This window comes from Sinocyclocheilus grahami, unplaced genomic scaffold (genome assembly GCF_001515645.1).
Source record: "Sinocyclocheilus grahami isolate Dianchi unplaced genomic scaffold, SAMN03320097.WGS_v1.1 scaffold1331.1, whole genome shotgun sequence".
In the NCBI taxonomy this organism is placed as follows: domain Eukaryota; kingdom Metazoa; phylum Chordata; class Actinopteri; order Cypriniformes; family Cyprinidae; genus Sinocyclocheilus; species Sinocyclocheilus grahami.
In genome coordinates, this window is record NW_015506510.1 from 453,464 (window position 1) to 477,789 (window position 24,326).

General features: G+C 35.1%; 1 protein-coding gene across 1 annotated transcript in view; it reads right to left on the reverse strand.

Moving 5' to 3' along the window:
* Positions 1 to 24,326, reverse strand: part of LOC107569304 (regulating synaptic membrane exocytosis protein 2-like) — a 105,658-nt gene that overhangs the window by 63,856 nt on the left and 17,476 nt on the right. The window contains exons 4-17 of the mRNA XM_016255361.1: positions 22,671 to 22,770; positions 21,411 to 21,534; positions 18,714 to 18,760; positions 18,511 to 18,620; positions 14,946 to 14,993; positions 12,017 to 12,147; positions 10,199 to 10,370; positions 8,944 to 9,097; positions 7,745 to 7,771; positions 6,574 to 6,642; positions 5,516 to 5,651; positions 4,246 to 4,332; positions 3,805 to 3,876; positions 1,275 to 1,370 (exon numbers count right to left, since the gene is read on the reverse strand). Of these exons, the coding sequence (XP_016110847.1) occupies positions 1,275 to 1,370; positions 3,805 to 3,876; positions 4,246 to 4,332; positions 5,516 to 5,651; positions 6,574 to 6,642; positions 7,745 to 7,771; positions 8,944 to 9,097; positions 10,199 to 10,370; positions 12,017 to 12,147; positions 14,946 to 14,993; positions 18,511 to 18,620; positions 18,714 to 18,760; positions 21,411 to 21,534; positions 22,671 to 22,770 (1,373 nt within the window). The remainder of the gene's footprint in view (positions 1 to 1,274; positions 1,371 to 3,804; positions 3,877 to 4,245; positions 4,333 to 5,515; positions 5,652 to 6,573; positions 6,643 to 7,744; positions 7,772 to 8,943; positions 9,098 to 10,198; positions 10,371 to 12,016; positions 12,148 to 14,945; positions 14,994 to 18,510; positions 18,621 to 18,713; positions 18,761 to 21,410; positions 21,535 to 22,670; positions 22,771 to 24,326) is intronic.

Consider the following 24,326-nt stretch of genomic DNA (forward strand, 5'->3'; position numbering starts at 1 on the left):
ACAAGAGATGAATACAAAGCCATGTAAAGTTAAAAGAGGTTCAACTTTTAGAAAACATGTCTGGAGAATTTGTGGGGATTATGTTCCATTCCACTGAGTCTCATATGTTTTTAAATGCAATCGTGTAATCGGCGCTTTGGCTATTTGTATTAAGCTACGCATAAATACATGATGCAGTTTTTGTTTATGCAATTTACGAAATTATATTTGATTTATGTTTAAATGTTATGTACTTTTTTTATTGACATTGAATTTAACAATTTAATACGGTGCATTATTTTGCTCATTGCGACCTCCTGTGGAGACAGACCAAATCTTTCCTTAACACTTATTTAATCTGCATATAATATATATAAAAAAAATAGATATTCATTGAAATTGTATTTTGTGTTTGACTGTTAAAACTAAAATGATTTGTTGTTTGTCTTAATACATTGGGTAAAAAATACAGTGGTTAATAAAAAAAAATCTACTGCTCTTTGTTTAAAAAAGATTATTAAAAAATGACAATAATTATTGATACCGATATGATATGAAATTGTGATCATTTTTTTGGCTATAAAGTATCAAGTATACACCCTCAAGTATAGCCTATACTTGAGGGTGAGTAAATGATGACAAAATTTAAATTTTTGGGTGAACTATCCCCTTAGGATAATCATCAGCGGTTATTTATCCTGAAAACATTTCATTTTAATTTGGCATTTGCGTTATCTTGCACTAGTAATAAGACTCCACAAGCTTTCATAGTTGCGGTTGCCAGATTTCAAGAGCTTAAATCCCCCAATCAGAGCTTTTTTCATATTGATAATGAAAACTGGCAACCATGCACACACATTCTCTCTACATTACAGAAAAAGCGCTGATGAGCTGAAAACACTGGCAAACATGTAAGTTGGAGTTTAACGATCTCCATTGAGATATTCTTCTCAAATACAAGCGTAATACAGCCAGTCAGCTTTCTTTCACGCAGCCATTTTGCGCTGTTTGCAGCGACTTGATCCGTGAGCAAACCACGCGAGTTGAAATTCTCTTGATTAGTGCTTAAATTAAAGTGCAATAATGTAAAAAAAATCTATAAAAATAATAATAAAATGAAAGTATTTCGTGATTATATTTTTTTAAGCAAAATCGTGATTAACCAGTTATCGTGCAGCCCTACATAAATGTGAAACATTTTGAGAGGTGCCACTAGCTACTCTAGTCCAAACTACTACCCACAGCACTAATATGGAGCAGCATGAGAACGAGAGTGAACCGCTGTGGTTTACTACCTGTCCACGCTATTGTAAGCCCCGTCTGAGAAGGCACGGGCCATCCTAGTGGAGCGCAGTAACCTGACCGCGTCCTCCCGATAGAGGGGGTGCATACTATGAGTCAGAACAGAAAGTGAGAGTGCAGTGGTTAGAGTCGGGTTGGGTAAGTTGGCCTTATCTAGGTGATAAAGTGGCGGAGCTCTTAAACTCTCTTTATCCGGCACTTCCAGGCACAGGTGAAGATCGCTCGAAGCACAAAAGCAGAAATCAAGTAACTTTGGGTCAAGAGAACTGGCAGATATGCTAAGCAATCAAAACTATCATGTTGCAGCACACACCAGCAGCAACAAATATTTGTTCATCCCACAGAAGTGCAGATGTAGCTCTTTTTTCAGTGGCGAGAATTAAAAATGTGCAAGTGCGACTACTTGTGTACAGTACTATTGCACACTAGATAATACTAGCATACAGTGTTGGGGGTAGCATGAGTTACGTAATCAGATTACTTTTTCAAGTAACTAGTAAAGTAACACATTACTTTTTAATTTACAATAAAAAATCTGAGTTACTTTTTCAAATAAGCAACGCCAGTTACTTTGTTTTCCCATTTATTCACTGACTCCTCTCCTGTCCCCATGATGAGAGAAATTAAAGGTGAGGTGCAGAGGCACTTCCTTCAGCCTGAGGCTTATTAATTTCACTTTTGGTGTGAAAGGGCCTTTACAGTTGCTAAAAATATAACTTTTGGGTGTTTTGCTATTAAAATTCGCCAAGTAATGCAAAGGTATCGTTCCTTAAAGAGTAACTAAGTAACGCAATATTGTAATGCATTACTTTTAACTTTCCCCAACACAGCTAGCAAGTGCACAACACTACTGTGCTTTTTAAAAGAATTCACCAAACAGTTGTGTGTGTGTGTGTGTGAGAGAGAGAGACAGAGAGAGAGAGAGAGATAGCGATATATAGATAGATAGATATCTTCTAGTATTCTAGTCATCTATATATAATACTAGAAGATCATTATAGATTGCAACTCTATTTGCTCTAAGCAAATTAAAGGTCAAAGTATGGTTTGGTTTCATACAGTATTTCGTCATCAGAATAGTCGAACACAATAGTACTGATCTGCACGATTTGTGAAAAGTGAATCAGGCACAATTCATTCTCGGTGAATTCCCCCTGCCAGTTTCAATACAAGTTTTGCTCTTTGGCCACTGAAAATTACAGTACCATTGAAAAGTATGGGGTCAAGAAATTAATACTGTTATTCAGCATTGATGCATTACATAGATTAAAGTGACAGGAAATACATTTACATTGTTACAGAGATTACTATTTTAAAAAATGCTGTTCTTTTGAACTATCTATTCATCAATCTTGAAAATACATCACGATTTCCACAAAAATATTAAGCAGGACAATTATGTTACAAATAATGTTATTTCAAATAAATGCTGCTCTTTTGAACTTAATTCATCAAAAGATCCTGAAAAAGTGTATCATTGTTTCCACAAAAATATTAAGTAGCACAACTGTTTTCAACATAGATGATAATAATAATAATGAGAAATGTTTCTTGAGCAGCAAATCGGCATATTATACTGATTTCTGAAGATCATGTGACACTGAAGACTGGAGTAATGATGCTGAAAATACAGCTTTGATCACAGCAATAAATTGTATTTTACAATATATTTGAATAGAAAAAAGTTATTTTAAATTATAATAATATTTTTGTTTTATTTTTATCATATATATATATATCTATATATATATTTTTTTTTTGATTAAATAAATGCAGCCTTGGTGAGCAAAAGAGACTTTGGAAAACTAACTAACAAACAAACAAAAAAAACTGATAAAATAAAAAAAAGCATAGAAAAATTACTTGACCCAAACTTTTGAACAGTATTATTTTGTGTATTTTGTCCTTCAGTTTGCAAACAATACAAACCAAAACCACATTTACAATAATACATTTACAATGGCATATACACAGATGTGACATATATGTTATATAATAAATGTTTAAAAACAAAGTATTGCCACATTATACTGTAAGTGTTGAAATGAGACAAGTAATCTGGTAACTTTTCTGTAAGTAAGAAGAGCTTTAAAGTAGGTGCAAAATGAGTGCATTACTACTTAAAGTGTATCACTGTAAAGGCGATTTTGTTTTGTTTGAACAAAACTGAAGTGCAAGTCCAAATGATTTTCTATGGTAATGGACAGATCGTCTCACAATCATGTTGACAGAGCTTGCATATTCCTTTAAAGTATGTACTAAGAAAGTGAGAGCCTCAGTAACAGATGACTTCTCGTGAAAAACAGACTCAGTTGTCCTAAGATGTGATATATTATTTATGAGTGCGTTCACTAGTCTTCATTTCATATTTGTGATGAATAAAGTGAGAAGAGCAACCTCTTATACAGTGCTATGTGTGGGCAAGCTGTCACCTGTCAATCAACTAGCAGCACGGGGGAAGTGGGCGGGTGAAAGTGAAAGGAGCGCTGTGATTGGACAGAAGGGGGAGGCCTGACAGAATACCTGGGGTCCTGGATAGCGGGGTCGACACTTGGCTGCCTGTGTCTGGTTCGAGGAGGGAGGGTAAGATACTGGCTGCAACCACAGGGAGTAAAGAACAGAAGTATGGCTGAATGGAGCTATTGAATATGGAGCGATGGAAAGATAGCGAGAGACCGACAGATAAAATGAGAGTGATGTCAAAGAGAAATGAGGAGGAATACGTTGTTTCCTCCTTTCTTGAAATGAAATAAACCTTTCTATAGTTCTCTCTGTGTGGCATGTTTCATCATATTTCTCATGCTGAATTTCAATAATCATGTTAAAGGAAAAGATGAAGGTATGTGGAAACACTCCCATTTATGTTCCCGGTATCAGAAAAGGCAATCTAGAAAACACTAAGACTTTTAAGGGCACAGGAGACACAAGTGCTGTGCATCTTGAGCGTGTTTTGTGAACTCATACCTGTCTGGTGAGTATCTGTCTTCAGACAGGCGATGTCGGGGGCCGTACTGCGAGGGTCCTCCTCTCACACCGTGGTCTAAACTTCGACTGAAGGAGAGGAGAGAAAATGAGAGTCCTGCTACAACAAAAGAGCTCTAATGACACTCCAGCTAGTTTTAATTGTGGGCAGTGTTATAAATACAATTATGTATATACTATTAGTAATTATTATTTTCAATTAACTTTTATTTTATTTTCATTGTTTTTATTCTTAAATAATTTTACGTGCTTTTGATTTAAAAAAATATATAATTAAATTTTATTTCAAGTTATTTTAGTAATTCAAGTATTTTGGTAACACTTTAGTTTAAGGACCAATTCTCACTATTAACTAGTTTATTAGCATGCATATTACTAGCATATTGGCTGTTTATCAGTACTTATAAAGCACATATTAATGCCTTATTCTGCCTGATCATATTCTAGATCCCTTAATCCAACCCCATACCTGAACTTAACAACTACAACAACTACCTTTCTATCAATAAGCAGCCAATTAGGAGTTCATTGAGGGAAAACTATGAACATTATTAACAAAAGCTCAAACAGAATGACAGTAACAAGACAAGACAGATAACAAAAAGAACAAAAAATAGGAATTAACAATATACAAAAAATATTTTAAATGCACAATATACAAAGTAGACAATAGATGGTATTTGTGTGTACAGGTGTGTTACGTATATATGCATGCTAATAAGCAGCTAGTTAATAGTGAATAGAGAACATGGTAAATATTACTAGCAATATAAAAGATATTCTTTTTAATGACCAATTTCCACCCTCTTTCTGGGCTGCTGATCTGATTAATGTAAACGCTCTGCTCACATGTGAAATGAGCAACAGCGCTGTGCTCACTGAACTGTGCTTTTACAAACTGTACAGTTGTACCGCCTATTAAGATCAGCCAGAAACCATCAGAGATATTGTTAAAAATGAACATCAGCCACTAGTTTTTAATGCTGGGTTCCTGGAGCAGCACAACGTTTGGCAAACCGTCCTGATATCTTAAGTTTAGCATTAGTTAAATGCCACCTGGGTGGCAAAGTTGCTGAATTGCAAATAGACATGACTGATAAAAATGTCTTGATGTCAGAAAGCTGAAGGACGAGACGTTTTTGCAGAATTATTTCCATAAATCAGCTTTTTTTTTGGACTGGGGAGGAAGTTTGGAGCATGTTTTATGATATGACCGCTTGACACATAACTAACGGCTCGTACGTGTTTGTACCTTTGTGGTGGAGGGACGCTGGGTGAGCGTGAGCGTGTGCGGGTCACGTCCGATCGGGAACAGTGATTGGACGATATCACCTGCTCCGGGACAGACAGAGTGGAGCTCTGGAAATCCCTGCCATTGTGCCGGTAATCTGAGGAGGCAAACACAGCACAACACATTTACATCAGCATTACATTCACTGAAAAATAGGAATAAAGTAGGACCTAATACAATGGCATTCAGACATTTTTAGGTGGTACTGTATGTGGTCTACCACACTGAACTATTTACAGTGATGCAAAACTAATGCGATCAGTGTGAAATGACGGTGAGGATTTTCCTTGTGCCGAGTCGGGAGACTACAGTTCACAGTAATCTTCTCTCTGACAATATCCTTTAATTTGATTTGTTGATCAGCATGTGTGAACGCACACAAAGACTGAGACAAACTGTACAATCAGACATCGAAAATATCATTGCAGACACAGCTGGCATTTATTCAGATCAGATTATGCATCCTCAAATCAGTGTGCGACATACTTTTACTCAGCAAGAATGCATTAAATTGATCTAAAGTGACAGTGAAGACGTTTATAATGTTACAAAGGATTTCTATTTCAATTAAATGCTGAACTTTGTATTAATCAAAGATGCTTAAAATGCTTGTTTCCACAAAAATATGTATGTTTTCAACATTTTCAGCAGCAAATCAGCATATCAGAATGATTTCTGAAGGATCATGTGACACTGAAGACTGGAGTAATGATGCTGAAAATTCAGATTTGATCACAGATATAAATGACATTTTAAATGATATTGACATAGAAAACTGTTATTTGGAATTGTAATAATATTTCACAATAGTACTGTTTTTACTGTACTTTTGATCAAATAAATGCAGCCTTGGTGAGCAGAAAAGTCTTCTTTCATAAACATAAAAAATGCATTTGATATATAAAAGATTACCGAATTTAATCGAAAAGAAATGAATAAAATGCTTTCAAGGGCGCTCAAGTGTTCAGTTTTGTAAGTAGAGAGCGGCGCTAAAGCAGGGAGAGGTGACTTAGCTGTACCTGAGATAACACCAATCCCGTCTTCACCGTCGTAATCAGAGAACTCGCTGTCACTGATTCTCTGTGACCCTGAGAGAGAGAGAGAGAGAGAGAGAAACTGACCTAAAAAGTAAAAGACCTGATATTGTGACATTGAATACAATGAATATAAAGAAAAGAAAATTAATCCACAAAATGAAAAAAAAGGAGAGTTGCGAGATAAAAAAAAGCCAAATTGCGAGATAAAAAGACTTCCACAGGGACATTCTAATATTGACCTAAACAAACTGACACATATCATTTAGAAATGTTTTTGATTTGAATTACATATTAATGAATGTTGAAATTAACATTACCAATGACAAATACTTGCAAACCATTTATTAATCTTAGTTTATGTTATCGTAGTTAACTAATAATAGTGTAAAGTGTTACAGTGAATAAATACTGTGCATTACTACTAGATATCGATGTTAACACTTCATCAAGACATTTTTTAATGTGCAAACACGCTGTCAGTTCAAAAGAAGCTTAAATAAATAAAATAATGACATACAAATACTATGAAACAATCAAACTAAAAATGCTTTCATACTACAGCTGTTACTGGAGACCTGAGAATATTTGACATGAAAAACTATTTCCATGCTGACACAGCTTGTGGAAGATGACGGATAATTTGCATGTACGTCCTAATGCACTTGTCATTCCTGCTTCACATTGACAACACACTGTGTTCAGACTCATAACATACTGTGGTTCAGACTCAAATAATACAAACGAGACCAGTGTGAGCAGAACCAAGCGTCGTGAGGTTTGCTATCATTTAGTCTGAAATCAAAACAGCGAAACACAGCAAACATCAACCACAGAAAGGTTTGAGAGAGGCTGGGAGAAGCGTGAACAGGCCACACACAGATCTGCTCAGGAAGGGCTATTGACTAGGCGGATTTTATATGTATTTGCAACAATGAAGATCAGGCCAAAATGGGCAGATAAGCTGTAAAATGAGGACTGGTGGCATGTAGCAGCAGTGATGGGTGTTATCCCCATGCAGGCTGTGAGGGACAGTGTGGTTTCTGAAGAGCATGAGGCAGAAGTGAGGGGAGAGCACACTTTGAGAGTGCGGAGGAGAGTCAAATCACACTGCTGGCCAATCACACGCTAGCTGGAGCAAGCAGGGCAAAGTTACCTGAGTTGTAAAAATACGGGCCCTTGTCTGGAAATGTGTCAGTGGTGGATAGACAGTGATATTTTTTGAAGGAAACAAAACATGAAAACAAGAAACATATCAACAAAAACCAACATACATAAAATGTGATGTCCAGATTGATATTTTGATATCAGTTCTGGACATGAAAATAATACAGGAAATAAAGTGTCATATTATGATTTTTTAAATTCAATTCCAAAAAGGTGAGGTTCTTTCAATTTTAAACAGAAAATATAGACTACCGTTCAAAAGTTTGAGGTCAGTTTTTTTTTTCAAGGATGCATTAAATTCATCAAAAGTGACAGTAAAGACATTTATAATGTTGCAGAAGATTTCTAATTCAAATAAATGCTGTTCTTTTGAACTTTCTATTCATCAAAGAATCCTAAAAAAATGTTTCCACAAAACATTAAGCAGCTAAACAAATTTTTAAACATTGATAATAATCAGAAATGTTTTTTTTAGCAGCAAATCAGCATATTATACTGATTTCTGAAGGATCATGTGACACTGAAGACTGGAGTAATGATGCTGAAAACACAGCTTTGATCACAGGAATAAATTACATTTTATAATATATTAAAATAAAAAAACTGTTATTTGAAATTATAATAATATTTCACAATATTACCATTTTTACTGTATTTTTGATTAAATAAATACAGCTTTGGTGAGCAGAAGTGACTTCTTTCAAAAAATCTTACAGACCAAAAACTTTTGAATAGTATGTGTGTGTTTTGCATATTTACATGTAATACAGTGTAATTCATAAATGATTTTATAAATTGCACAAATGGTAAATCAAACACAAAATTATAATGAATGATTGACGTAAAAATCACACAGAAGTCGCTTTCCACATATAAAAGTGGCCCTGAATTTGTTTGAAAACATGATTCAATGTGATTTTTGCTGTTCACACAGTGAGGGAGAAATCAGATTGAGATCACATTTACTATTAGTAAGTTACAAAAGGTACTAATATGTACACTTTAGGTACTAATATGTACTTTGAAAAGTACTAATATGTACCTTCAAGGTACTAATACGCACCATTTGGGGTAAATATGGTATAAAGATGCTTTTGTACCTTAGGGCCCCGCCCCAGTGACAGCTTAGTACTTTTTTTTCAGAGAGTGTATGTTTACTGTAACAGTAGGTGTGTGTGTTGTACGTACTCTGCAGCCTGCGTGTGGGGCTCTCTCCGTGCAGGAGGCGTCTCTGCATGCAGGGCGAGGGGTTCGGCAGTGGCATGGAGGACAGGTCGTGTGTTTGGAGCTTATACCAGTGAGGCTGATCGTCCACCAGTGCCGTCTCCAGCTCGATCAGAATCTACACACACACATCCGTTTATGACGACTTATGGTGTTTTATGAGCTTAAAGGGGTCATCGGATGCCCATTTTCCACAAGTTGATATGATTCTTTAGTGTCTGAATGAAAAGTCTGTAACATAGTTTGGTTAAAATTTCTCAATGGTAGTGTAAAAAACACCTTTTTTTACCCTGTCAAAAACAGCTGTTTTCAGAGCGAGCCGTTTTGTAGCATTTTCCTTTAAATGTTAATGAGCTCTGCTGACTCCGCCCCTCTCTTCCAAGCCGCAGTCAGAGAAACTGTTTACTTTAGCCGCATTCATCGTGAAACTTGCTAATTAGCACATTATTAGGAAAGGTGACTTGCAAAGATTCATTAAAAAACATTATACTCACTTCTTCTGTAGGTGAAGCTGGATCACGAATGATTCGCGCGAACATAGACGCATTTAGGCAGATCGGGGGCGCATTCCCTTCAGAAACAATGTAATCCACTGCGTCTTCAGCGGCTCAGATGTCGGGAGTAAATGACGACTGCTGTTCATTATTACATACAACAATAGAACACCTCAATCGCGTAAGAGTCATTCTTGTCTACATCTGCTCCGGCGGTGAAACAATGGCGGACTGATGACAGTCACTCAGGGCGGAGCTAAGGTAAGACACCAGTCCAGTCTGTGCTGAAACGCTACTGTCAATCAAACTATCGTGGGAGGGGCCTGTCTGTGTGACGTCACACAGACAGGCATCTGAGATCGGCTCGAATTGAGAAAGTGGAAAACATTTAACCAGATTAAAATAAAAACACTGGGTGGATTTTTATCATTATAGGGTGGTTGTGTACACACACTGCCAACACACATTTCAGTTCAAACAACTTGTAAAAGTGCATGTAGCATCCGATGACCCCTTTAAGGTTTAACTCAAATGTGGAATATTTCTTGCATTAAAAAAAAGAAAAGAAAAGCTTCAAGTAAGCCTTTGCCAAGGAAGTCACATAACTGATTTTAAACTCAAAACTTATATTCCACAGCTCTCTTGCATCACACTGAGTGAATATTGTGAGATGTTTGTGGCATTATTAGAGACGTGCAGCAGGACGGTGTCTGTCTCTCTCTCACCTCTCCCAGGAACTCGCTCTCCTCCTCTCGGACTCTGGCCTGGTCCCACAGCGTGATCTCCAGCATGCGCTCCCTGAACTCTCGTCTGTGCACCGGCGAGTACATGAACGTCTGGTTCCACTTGGGCTCCAGAGATTTCTTCACTGTTTTCGTTCTCCTCTTGCTTTTATCGCTGAGAAGAGCAGATGAGTTCATCATTTTACAGCTGCTGATGTGACCGTACAGACCCACAGAGACAATAAACCAATCCAAGGACCCCCGATTTGAAACTTTGCATTAAAAGCAAATATTATTACACACAATTATTCATTCATTCATAGATTTTTTTCAGATATGAATTTTCGTTTCTTACTTACAAATGGAATTTACATCTATTATTATTTTATTATCTGGGTTGCAGAATATTTCACATGCATGTCCCCCAAGTTAAAATCCTTTCTGTAAATGGAGGATTTTGAGGATTTCACTAGCTTTTGAATTCTTGGTTATTAAAGTTTGCTGTTTTTCAATGGGTTTACTATAAATTTGATGATTAAGTAATTACGATTTTGCTCACTGTGGATAGACGCACAAACATACCATATATCTGCACTTTACCTCTTGAAATTTCTGCTTTGAGGATTCTCCAACCTTTTATTGTTCTGTTTTAGAGTCTTCAATATTGTGTGCTTTGCTATTACCAATACAAAAGCAACCACTGATGCTATTACAATAATGCTGCTGCTGTTTTCAACCGCCCCAACCCCCCAAAATAACAATATTAATAAAAATTAGGGATGCACCGATACCGATACCAGTTTACCGATTACCACAAAATACATTTAGGTTTGACTGTATCTATTTGATAAATTAAGTTAACCAACTAACATTATACATACTCTTTTGGTTTCTGTATCCAATATTTAAAAAATTTACAAATGCAATGAAAATATTGGTATCTGTACTCGGTATCGGCAAGTACCAAAAATAAAAGTATCGGTATCGGGCGAGTACTGGAAAAAGTGGTATCGGTGCATCCCTAATAAAAATAGAATCAATATATTTAGACACACTTTCAAATACAACTGAAATTATTTTGATATGAATATACATTATTTTATTTTAGAAAATGTTGCATTTTTAATTAGAATGACATGAAATTACATAAAAAATTTAACTGTCTGTTCTTTTGAAATTTCTATTCATTAAAGAATAGAAATATAAAAAAATATTATACTGGTTTCTGAAGGATCATGTGACACTGAAGACTGGAGTAATGATGCTGAAAATTCAGCTTTGCATCACAGAAATTACATTTAAAATATATTCAAAAAGAAACCAGTTATTTTCAGTTATAATAATATTTCACAATATTACTGTTTTATTGTGTTTTTGATCAAATAAATCAATAAATTACAGCTTTGGTGAACATAAGAGAATTCGGTAACACTTTATTTTAGGGTCTATTAACTAGTTGCTTATTAGCATGCATATTACTAGAATATTAGCCACTTATTAGTACTAACTAAGCACATGTTAATGCCTTATTCTACATGACCTTATTCAACATCTCTAATCCAATCCCATTACCTAAACTTAACAACTACCTTACTAACTATTAATAAGCAGCAAATTAGGAATTTATTGAGGGAAAGTCATAGTTAATAGTGAATAAGTGTTCCCTATTCTAAAGTGTTACCAAGAATTATTTCAGAAACAAAAAGATTATACCGATCGCAAACTTTTGAACAGTACTGTTAGCTTTGCTCACAAAGGATGCCATTAGAGATTATAATTTAAAATCCTTACAAAAACTGGATATATCTGACGTGCACGCACCTTCTGTCGGGGAGGAAGTAGATTTTGACGTATGGATTCCTGGGTCGCCCGTCTTCTCGTGAAGGCAGGTCTTTGGCGCCCAGGATAGTGACGATGAGCTGATGTCCTACTTTATCGTACCACAGCTTGACCTGCAGGAAGAGACGGGCTCTGTTAGAAGGTCTGTGAGGAGAGCTCACCCCAGAAGGTCCAGGGCAGACCTGCAGAGCCCCTTATCCAATGTGTGCAGCATCACATGCTTGGCAGATCTTTCCCAGCACCAGCACACAGCAACTACATCAAGCTCACTAACTCCTCAGCCTCTAATCATCAGCTAAATTCACCACTAAAACAAACACCAAATTCAACTACTGCTAAGCACTGAATCACATAGTTTGACACTACAGTGTTTAAGGGGTCAGAGTTTATGTTGCACTTAATATTCTACGTAAACTTCATTACTACAGACAATAATTTTGACTTGTATCTCAGTTTGTAATTTATTTATTTATTTTACAGTACTGCAATGACTATAGGGCAAGGCAATGTACCAGGATAAATTATAAAACATTACTATTTTGCAGTGTTGTTATTGTCAACTAAAACTAAAATAAAAACTGTTATAAAATAGAAAAGTGCATCAAATAAAATAATTATTAGTATATATATATATATATATATATATAATATTACAATTAAAACTTAAAAAAAGAAAAGAAAAATAGCACTGACATCAAATTAAAATAACATTTTAAGTTGAAGTTTAGGGTGACGTACTAAAATATAAAACATTTTTAAAAAATCATGTAAACATAATAAAAGTATAATAAAAAAAGAAAATATAAATATAACAAAATTATAATAATATATGACAAAAGCACATAACAACATTTGTAAAACTTAAACTAAAATTAAAATAACAAAATTAAAGGCAATTCAAAATGACAATAAATACTGGAGTTTCATGCAATGTCTTCATTTATGCTGACAATTTACATAAACATTGTTTTACAAATGGTTTACACATATAAGGTCATGCTTGTTTCAATCTTGCCCAATACAGCTAATTCTCAAAAGGATCCCAATAATGTTAATGTGGTTTTACTTTTATTTTACAAACTGAGGGACGAGTTTCTGGAATAACTGGCAGTATGCCACAGATGGACAAACTGGAAGACTGCAGGAAGGTTATGAAATATGGAGCACAAAAATACTCTGAATAAATGAATCATGAAATAATCCAATTCATCCAAAAATAAATGTAATAATTTATTTTGAAATAAATCAAAAGTTGAATGTACTTAATTGAATAAAAATTAAATGAAAAGTTACATGTACATATATATATTTTTTTTAATAATTCAATCAGTGTTAATTATTTAAATGTGCCTATTTATTTATTAAATAAATAAGTTTGTTGTTTGTAATATTTTGACAAAATTGTAATAACATTCACAATTTATTCTGTAATGTAATTATATATTTGCTGTATATTTTTCACATACAAAATCGTATTTCTAAATCAATAAATTGAATAATACTAGCTTTAATTTCCGAATGACATTTTTATTTATTTCATGTTGAGCACTTCTTAAGTGTTCATTGATAGAAATTCTCAGTCTTCCCAGCATTTGCCCTGCCAGATCACCAGAGCTGAAAGAAACACACGTCTATAATGCACCTTTAGAGAGAACTTGCTATTCTAGATACATACTGCAGTACTAATGCATGCAGCAAAGCAACAGAAAGAGCTCAATACAGACTAGAGCAATCCAGGTAGCTTCCATTGCAAAAACAGCAGGGGGAAGGCTTCAGTCCAAACAAATTGTACCGTTTGATTCTTCTACAGACGCATCGAGGTCTGTGCTTTTATTAGTTGACTGCATCAGGAAACAGTATAAAATCCATTTTCATCTAAAACTCCATTTTCAAAAACTATAGCAACAACCATTGGAGTTTATTATTGCAGTTAAATGGGAGATCCCTCATGTTGTTCCAAACCCATATTACTTTTTTCTCTGTGGAACAGAAATAAATTATTATTAAAATAAATATTGTTAAAATTGTATATAAATATATATATATATATATATATATATATATAATTTTTTTTTTCTTTTATTAAAATGTCCCACCACCTACCACATTAAGACTGCAGGTTTTATGTCAATGATATTTTGCCAAGTTTTGCGTTCCACATAAGAAAGAAAGTCATACAGGTTTGCCTAAACAGTCATTGGTACAATTTGTTTATTATCTGTGAGGTTTAGAGAAATGTTCTACATTGGAAAATGCAATATTATCTTGAAAGTGTGGTAATTAACATACTGTGTCTCTTCATTGCAACACAGAACATAATATTTGATAGTACTGATCCAAACCGGGCTTCATTTGTTCTAAAAATAATACATTCATTAAATTTAAATGTAGTAAAACATATGCATTTCATACAAACTATTTTTTATACAATATAATACAAATATAACGTTCCATGTTACATGACAAAGATGACAAAAATGTCTCTCTAAAAAAAAAAAATCTGTTTAAAATTGAAAGAGACTTCATTTAATAAACGATGCTAAAATCATGCCACATTTAAAAAGAGAATCAAATAAATGGTATATAATTCATTCAGAATATTTCAGCCTCAGCAAGATGGCCGTTCAATTAATTAAGCCAAATTCATACTGCAATAATGAAACAGCTCTCATGAATTGTGGTTATAAATCGCAAGGGCGATGACGTATAACTTTAGGGGAAAAAATACAATCTGAACAAAAGAGCAAAGGGGGAGAAACTTGGAATGCTGCCGTTTTCCTGCAGTGCATTTTCCAAATAACACAGAGAGAGAGAGAGAGAGTAATGAAGGATTGAGAAAGACTGCCAGAAATGAAAGAAAAGATTAAAAAGAGACTGAGCAGAGGAAGAGAGAGAAGTCTGACGATGTTACCTGGACCCTAGGGACAAAAGGCGTGGTTCTTCTACTAAGGCATGGACTCTGGATAAGCAAAATTAACAAGAAAACAAAAGCAAAACAACTAAAGCAAAACTGCACAGAGGCACACAAATCAAAACAACCCATCTGAGAAGAGATTTAGCCTAACTGAGTGACGTAACTTATTCATTTCCTCAAATATTAGCAGAATCTTACAGCTGAAATAACCTGAAGTGTGTCAAAACATACTTCATAATGCAGCATAAGTATTATATCCACAGCGACACATCAACACACTTTAACATGTAGTTTTTAAAATAAAAAAATATGTATTTAAAAAAAAAAACTGCCACATTAAGATGCATCACTGCAGGTTTTATGTCAATGTAGGGCTGATTAATCGCGATTAATTGCATCCAAAATAAAAGTTTGTTTATTATTCTTACTATTATTATTACTACATATGTTTCTTAAATATATGCATGCATGTGTGTGCATTTATACATATAAATACAGTACACACACACATATATTATGTAAACACGAAGGTTTATTTTGGATGCAATTAATCGCTTTTACAGCCCTATGCCAATGATATAACATACTGAATCTCTTCATTGTATCAAAGAACATTATATTTAATAGTACTGATCCAGACTGAACCTCTTGAATGCTTTTTTTTCTTCAGAAATTGTACTAATTGTACTAACTAGGAAGACATATGGGCAACACTTCATATACATTATTCAAGTACTTATAAATCATTTGCAAGCTATTAGCTTATAGTTAATTCATAGTTTATAAATTGTAGTTTCTACATTGTTAGTACATTAATAGGTTATGTACAAATAGGGAGTTCTTCATTCACGGTCACTGTAATTTACAAATGATAATTGTTTAATTAGCTAACAAAGAGTTAAATAATGTGTTTTTATCCTTTGTTTTCTACTCATTGTATCCTAACGCTAACTGATGTATTTTAATGCGATCTCATGAGTAGCTGTATGTATTTTATGAAACATTCATTTACTTTTGTTTGCATTGAGATGAAAACATACAAAATATACGTATTTACTGTCATTGTACATTTTTTTCATATTTTTTTGTAAAAGTGGTTAGGTTTAGGATTGTGAATAAATAAATAAATAAATAAAAAGGTCACAAAAGCATCCAAAAGTTAATAATTTATAGTAAAGAAACTTTATGTGTAATATTTATGTGCAAAGTGCACTGATGTATGCCTAATATATTTGTAGACATTTTAGGAGCACTTAGTATTAATGCAATTCATGTCTAATAAAGGTAGGCCATTGCCTTTAATCAAGTATTTTCTGTGACCTAATCTAAAGTGAGAACTATTTACTCCTGATAACCATTAACAACTCCTTTACTCCTGGTTTAAATACTGCACATCAATATGCTTTGTGTTGTTAACAAACGATAATAAAACATTACAGTGGGGCAAAAAAGTATTTAGTCAGCCACCAATTGTGCAAGTTCTCCCACTTAAAAAGATGAGAGAGGCCTGTAATTTCTGTGTGTGTGTGTGTGTGTATAAACTATTCTGACTTCAATATTTTAGGATAAATCTCCCTCATTCCAAACAAAAAGAAATCAAATTTACGACAGCGCAAACCATAGTGAGACACTAAAAGCATCACCCGGACAGAAGAACAGACACACTTCAGTGCAAAAACAGAAAAAGCACATACATTGTTATTATTATTAAACAGCATTTCCTTTTTAAACACAATCTCTCCACATTTAGCATGTTCACAGTCGTCGCTACAGCTCGTTTCCTTATTAAACAATTAAAAGGCACAATAATGGCTAATCTGCATCCATGCCTGAAGCACTTTACTGTACTGTATGGACACCTGGGTCAAACTTACCTCGCAGACGTCTTAGACACTGATAATGCAAACGGTGTAAATTATTGAAACGCTAAACGGCAGTAAAGATCGTGTCTGATCGTTCAAGTAAACGCAACAACTTCAGCACAAAGTACAATAGCTAGTCTTTCAAGGGAGTGTGTTTTCCTAACATCCTGATCAGCAGCGCCGTGTCAGAGCCGACCTGCAGAGTCTACGTCAATCGGGTAACAAGCTTGAAAACTAAGAATACTTTTTTTCCGTGTCGGGATCCTTTCCTGGACTCAAGCTGGTCTGTGACAGACGCCGTCTAGCACTGACACACAACTGTCTAGAATCGCAAAACACACCGGACTGGCAAACGTCAGTTTAACAAATGTAAGATGATGTGCCATTTTACTGTCCGCTATATATTTGAAATAATTTCAAATATCTTAAGATTATGCTCATTTAACTTCAGAACACTCACATTCAAATTACATTCTAATGCTTGTGGCATTCAGCATTCCACTAAACCTGTCAAAATCAAGTATCAAAATGAACGAAGTGAATAGAAATACAATTTAAATGCACTGGCACAACCTAATTAGTGTGTATTTTCAAAACAGACTGGTCGTTAATTTATATAATTGTGCTAGTCATTTTATATGAATAAAATAGTGTTAATACCGAGTCCTTTGGAGTGACTCGCTATCTATTTCTAATTATGAAATCTGATGAGAATCCTCAAACATTTTGTTAATTAGGACACCAACAGCAAGTAAATAAGGCATTTTTATGCTTGTAAATTAGGATGAGGGAGAGTTTTAACTCCTACAATTAATAAAATGTGTAATGTTTATGTCCCTGTGAAATATCTGTACTTTTAAAAACGAATTAGTCACACTGGAGGACCATTTCAATTAACCAGTGAAATAATATACAGATATATATATATATATATATATATATATATATATATATATGTGTGTGTGTGTGTAAACATAATCTGTCTGCTTCTAAATAAACTACTGTTCAAAAGTTTGGTGTCGGTAATATTTTTTAGTCTCTTATGTTCACCAAGGCTACATTTATTTGATCAAAAATACAGTAAAACCGAAATACTGTGAAATATCATTACAGTTCGAAAGAACTGTTTGAACATACGCTAAAATGTAATTTATTCCTGTGATCAAATTCTAATATGCAGATTTGCTGCTCAAGAAATATTTATCATTGTTAATGTTGAAAACAGCTTATAATTCTGGATTCTTTAACGAATCGCAATCTCAAAAGAACAGCATTTATTTGATTTATTTATTTGCATATTTTGTAACATAATAAATGTAGTTACTGCCATTTTTGATCAATTTAATGCATCCTTGCTGAATAAAAGTATGAATTTCTTATAAAAAAAAAAAGAATAAAAAATCTTACCGACCCTAAACTTTTGAACAGTAGTATAAATTATAACTTACATTTTTAATGTAAAAAAAATAATCCATGTCCATTTGTCAGCTTTGCACAAGCTCTTTTATATCATCTTATCTACAACTCTAACACTTTGGCCTTTAGATCTGAGCTGATCTCTGTGTGAATGAACAGTGAGTGCTGGCAAACTCCCTGAAGACACAGTGAAATAATCGCTAAACCTCAAAGCTAGCGCCATTTCATCAGTGAAGCCCTGAGTCGAGCGGCCAACGAAAAGAAGTGCAGATGCTGGTACTCACTGAAAGCTGTCCGGACAGATACTGAGGGTTGTCCCGGAGCATGCCAGGACTCATGGGGGACGTGACAGAGATGGACGGGCCCATTTTTTGAGATTCAAAGGAACTTGAACCTGAAAAATAGGCGAAGAGCGTTTAGATCGATCCTCCTGCTGGCAAAGGCAGTGCTAAAGTATGTTTTATATGTCAAAACTAGCTAAACTTACTTGATTCAAGTTGTCCATGTGTGCTCTCTGGTATTCTAGGGACATCTCTACAAGAAAAAAGTGAAGAGCATTTTAATGATAGCAGGTGTGTGTCTGTAAAAACAAAAACAACAAAAAACACTCAAGAGCATCCCAGCCATATGCCAGAAGGTAATATGGCTGGGTGAAATACTGTAGCTAAAATGTAAGGTTTTGAATGAATTTAAATATAAATTCTGATATTTATTTATATTCTCTGAAATGGTTTTAAACAATCATTTCAACCAAACAGCCATTGTTGCCAAGAAGATTAACACATTTTAAATCAAGAAGTAAAATACAGTAAAGGTAATCAAAAATAATTAAGATTTTCTATAAATTAACATGTGAAATAATTAATCATTTTCATTTATATACACTGTTATAAACAGCAATATTTACATACACAACCAGTCAGAAGTTTGGAATGGTTAAGATTTTTTGTTGTTTTTGAAAGAAGTCTCTTATGCTCACCAATGTGGTTTCCACAAAAATATGAAGCAGCACAGCTGTTTTCAACACTACACCTAATAATAATAATAATAATCATGTTTCTTGAGCAGCAAATCAGCATATTATACTGATTTCTGAAGGATCATGTGACTCTGAAGACTGGAGTAATGATGCTGAAAATTCAGCTTTGATCACAGGAATACATTACAGTTTAACATATATTATAATAGAAAACACTTATTTTAAATTGTAATAATATTTCACAATATTACTGTTCATACTGTATTTTTGATCAAATAAATGCAGCCTTAGTAAGCGACTTCTCAAAACCATTGAACTGTAATTATTCCAAACTTTTGACTGGTAGTCTAAATGGTGTATATTTTGACTAAAGCATGAGAAGTGACACATGGGAACATTTTGGGTGATTATAAGGAGTGCTTCAATTTTTAAGAGATTCATTGAATCAAAAATGTATCAAACTTCCAAAACCTTGTTTGCACTTTTGCTGCTGAGAATAAAATCTGAGATGACATTAAAGTATCTTAAAGAGGTCATATGATGCGATTTCAATTCTTCCTTTCTCTTTGGAGTGTTACAAGTATTTTGTTTTCAGAATTGTGATTTGTTCTGCACCGCTCGGCCACCGTAGAACAGGGTCACATCACAGGAGAGTGAACTGTCTGTCAGAAATCATAACACGTCAGCTGTCTTAACCGCGGCTTGTGTACTGCATCATCACTGTGTCCGTCATGCGACTCTGTTGCCCTTTCGGGCTTGAACGACATTATTAACTGTCTTTACATTTACTTTGAAAGCTGAAGCTCGCGATTATGGTAAGGGGCGTTTCATTTCTGACGAGTGCTTGCGGTGTTCGGCCAATCACAATGCACTGGGTCAGCTGGCCAATCAGAGCAGACTGCGCTTGTCGGAAGGAGGGGCTTTGTTGAAAACGAAGCGTTTGAGAGAGGCGGGGCATAGAGGACCTACAATAATGTACAGTATTTGAAAAATAATGTGTTTTTTGAACATTAAAGCATGTCAACATATTCTGTTACCCCAAATACACAAAATAATGATCTTTAAAATAGCATCATATGACCCCTTTAAAGACAGAAGAAGCAAGCGCAGAATTGGCTTGGCAAGGAAATATAATTGCCAAAAAAAAGCATTCAAATATTCACATCGTTAAAGGCACAATATGCAAGATTTTTGTAATAAAATATCCAAAAACCACTTGCACAGTGTGATATATTTCATGCAGCTGTTTACTTACATTATTCCAAAAGTTCCCAAGGATTTGTAATTCCAGAGAAATTGAAATTTTACATTTTACATTTTATGGCTCGTCCCTGTTAATCGTCGCCAATCAATGACGCAATATCCGCACTATCCTCGGTTTCTGCTTATGGATACTATGGCAACACACGTGGACAAATGCGGAAGTGGTAGTTACACAGCATGTAGCGCGCCGCTGTTGTGTATTTCAGTTATCATGTATCACGATTATTCATTGGCGAGTACAGAAAAAAAAACGTAAACGTAAACGTAGACCAACTGAGACAAGAAGGATCAATATCGGTGTGCGATTCCGAGATGGACAGAGCTTCGCGACTAACTCGGACTTGCCAGAGATATTATTTGCTGTACAAGTAATAGTCATGTACAGGTGATTTTAATAGATATGAATGAAGTTACCCGTGAACATGATTTGTGAAAACCACATCTCCCATCGTTCCACGCTCCGTCATAGCATCATCAAGCTTCACCTCTGTTATTGTTTTGAAAATGCGACCTCTAGCGACAAAAACTTACATATTGTGCCTTTAAGTGATTTTACTGTATACTGCTGTCAAAATAATATCACTGATATCTACAGTATATCACTGATATATTGCCCAGATCTTCAAGGTTAACCTGAACATCTGACCTTCTTGGTGCTAGACTCTCAATGGTTTTCATTTTGAAAGTAACAAACAATAATTTCTAATTATGTCAATCTGTCCTCCTAAAGAACTGACCTGAAGCAGAACTGTCATTTTAAGCAGTGAACAAGTTGAAGTTTCTACCTGTGTTTGTGTGTGTGAATATAAGCATTCATATATTGGGCTCCCACAGGCTATCACTCTTCATAAAGCTCTACTGTCAAAGAAAATGTGCTCTGTGTCCCTGAACTGACACGTTGAGTATTGGGCAGAGTAATGATCCATCACCCGCTTCACTCACCCGATGGGCCGTGAGACCACCAGCTCCACCTGCGGCTCTGGCTTGGATTCTAGAATGATATTGTAAACTTCCTTGAATGTGGCTCCCTGTAAGACCCTCCCGTTCCACTCCAGGACCTGATCGCCTGAGGACCGACACAACACAGCATCAATACGACATCAAATATGATATAGCTGCACTTAAACCAGCGTTAGTTAAAGGGTTAGTTCACCCAACAATTAAAATTCTGTCATCATTTACTCGCGCGCATGTTGTTCCAGAACCATAAGACTTTAATGCATCATCGAAACACAAATGCAGATATTTTTAATGAAACCTGAGACTTCTGTCCCTCCACTGAAAGTTCATGCAACTAAAACTTTGAGGCTTCAAAAAGTTCATAAAGGTACCGTAAAACTAATTAATTTATATTCTGGCAGATGCTTTTATCCAAAGTGACTAACATTACATTCAAGACACAGTTTTTGCCTTCCCTGGGAATCAAACCTATGACTTCAGCGTAATGCTCTACTGTTTGAACTCTGGAAAGCTTAAAATCCATATAAATCCAATATGAACGGTTTAATTCAAACACAAATTATGATATATTTAATGAAAAGAAATGACTGTCCCTCCATTGAAAGTCCATTCCACCAAAACTTTCAAACTTCAAAAAAGTTCATTTAGACACTGTAAAAGTAATCCATATGAGGGTGACAGAATTTCCATTTTTGAGTGAACCTACCCTTTAAGTTTAAAACACGTAGAAAGGACCCTCTTTATAGTAAGGGTCCTTAACTACTATGTACTTGCATTTAAATTAAAGATTTGATACAATGCACTTATTGTGTACATACATTTTTTCTTATATAGTACTTATATTTGAAAATACCATCCTGTAATTCATTTCTGTAGGTACATCTATAATTACACTCTTAACTCAACGCATTAAACCTAACCAGTTCACCAAACCTAACCCGTATCCCCATCAATAGCAGCAGAGGTGATTTGCAATTCAACGTGAACACAATATGTACATTGTACCTAACAATTCATTACTTTATTATTAAGTACACAGTATTTAAAGACACCTAATATAAAGTGGGACCTAAAAACTTTTACCCATATACTGTACAGAATCCCATAATTCAGCGGGATCACAGAAGCAGCAGCTCTGACTTCACATGGTCTCAGAGCAAATGCTTTTACGCCTTCCACAGTCTAAAGCGAGTTGAAAGAAATGTGTTTAATTGTTAAATCTGAATAGATTCAGGTGTTCACCTGGTCGGAGATGGCCGACAGTGTCTGCAAGACTTCCTCTCTTCACCTTCGTAATGAAAGCACAAAGTCTGCCAGACTCTGTCATCTTCCCTCCCACCACCTGCAATACAGACAACAGGCAATGCTAATTATTTCAAATATCTTTTACATGAAACTACAGTGTGTTCAATACAAAGGGCCTGAAAGGTGGAATTTAAATGCTGAATGTTTGACCTGTGCTATGGAGAAAGGACGAAGTTCCACATCAATATCATGTGTGCTAATACTATGGGTCATGTTCACTAAGAATGATCAGGGATTGCTGATAGTGTTATTTACAGTATTTGCACGCATTATTTTAACACCCCACTTACTAAAGGAATCATGCAAATCAAGCAACTCAGCAAATGCACCCACAAAATTAATACGAAGCACAGTTTGCACAAGACATAGTGCTCTCTATTCACAGAAATGTACTCAGATAATGGCTGGAAGACAGCGAGTGGGCAAACTTTCAGGAACTAAAGCACACCAGCACAAATGGTGCCTTAATTTAGCCTTTTGTTTTAAGTGTAAAGGACCATCAGTAACCAACTTATAATACAAGAACTTGGTTACACTTTATTTTAAGGTGTCCTTGTTACAGTGCAATAAAAAAATTAACTACATGTACTTATTAGGGTTGTGACGGTGTGGAAATTTTCCCACCGGTTAATCGACGTGTGACAACACCGGTAATACCGGTATCACCGCGGGGGCTCGCTTTCCTTTGCTTTTAAATAGCTTGTAAAAGCAGCGTGCGCATTTTACTATCACTTTCAAATAGCGGCAATTCGGCATAAAGCAATTGTTCGTTTTTAGTTGGTTTGAATTTCCCCTCTTTTCCTCGCTTTCCTTCGCTTTTAAATAGCTTAAAAGTGCCGTGCGCATTTTACTTTCACTTTCGAATTAGCGGCAGTTCGGCGTCAATTGCTTGAATGCAACAACAAAATACAACGTCAAACTCACTTTAGCATACTAAACTCACTTTTAGAACTAAATTATTTTTATTAGGCTACTACAAAAAATCAAAACGACGGTGGGGGTCGGTGCCGCGGTGGGCAAGTGACGTAACCGGTGTTGTGGCTTAACACCGGTATCACCGTCAGCACCGTCTATCATGGCAAGCCTAGTACTACTATGTGGTTAGGGTTAGGATTAGGGTTTGAAAAATACACCATGCTATAGGGCAAGCTATGCCTAATATAAAATAACAAATAACTTACGTAAAGTTTAAATAGGTATACAAAACTGGAAATAGGCTAAGTAAACATGTATAATATATAAGCAAATAAATAAGAAACATAGAACGTTTATTCGCAAATGAGTAAGAAAGTTTGGAGGCACGGCGTACACCTTGATGTCAAATAAAATAAATAAATGACACAAAGTTTAAATAAAGTAAAAATCAGCAAACACTGTGGAAATAATTAAATAAGAAACAAATGTTTAAAAAAACTTCCAAAATCAGCTTAGATAAACGGCAAAAGTCAACAGGCTTTTCAAAATCCAAAATATTGACAAACAGGCGTTTTTGCATTTCGTTTGAAAACTAAATCATCCGCCATCGTCTTGTCTGTCTCACCTCGCTCTTCTTGTCAGTCAGCTCGACTCGCTCTCCTCACTGGAGAAATTAAA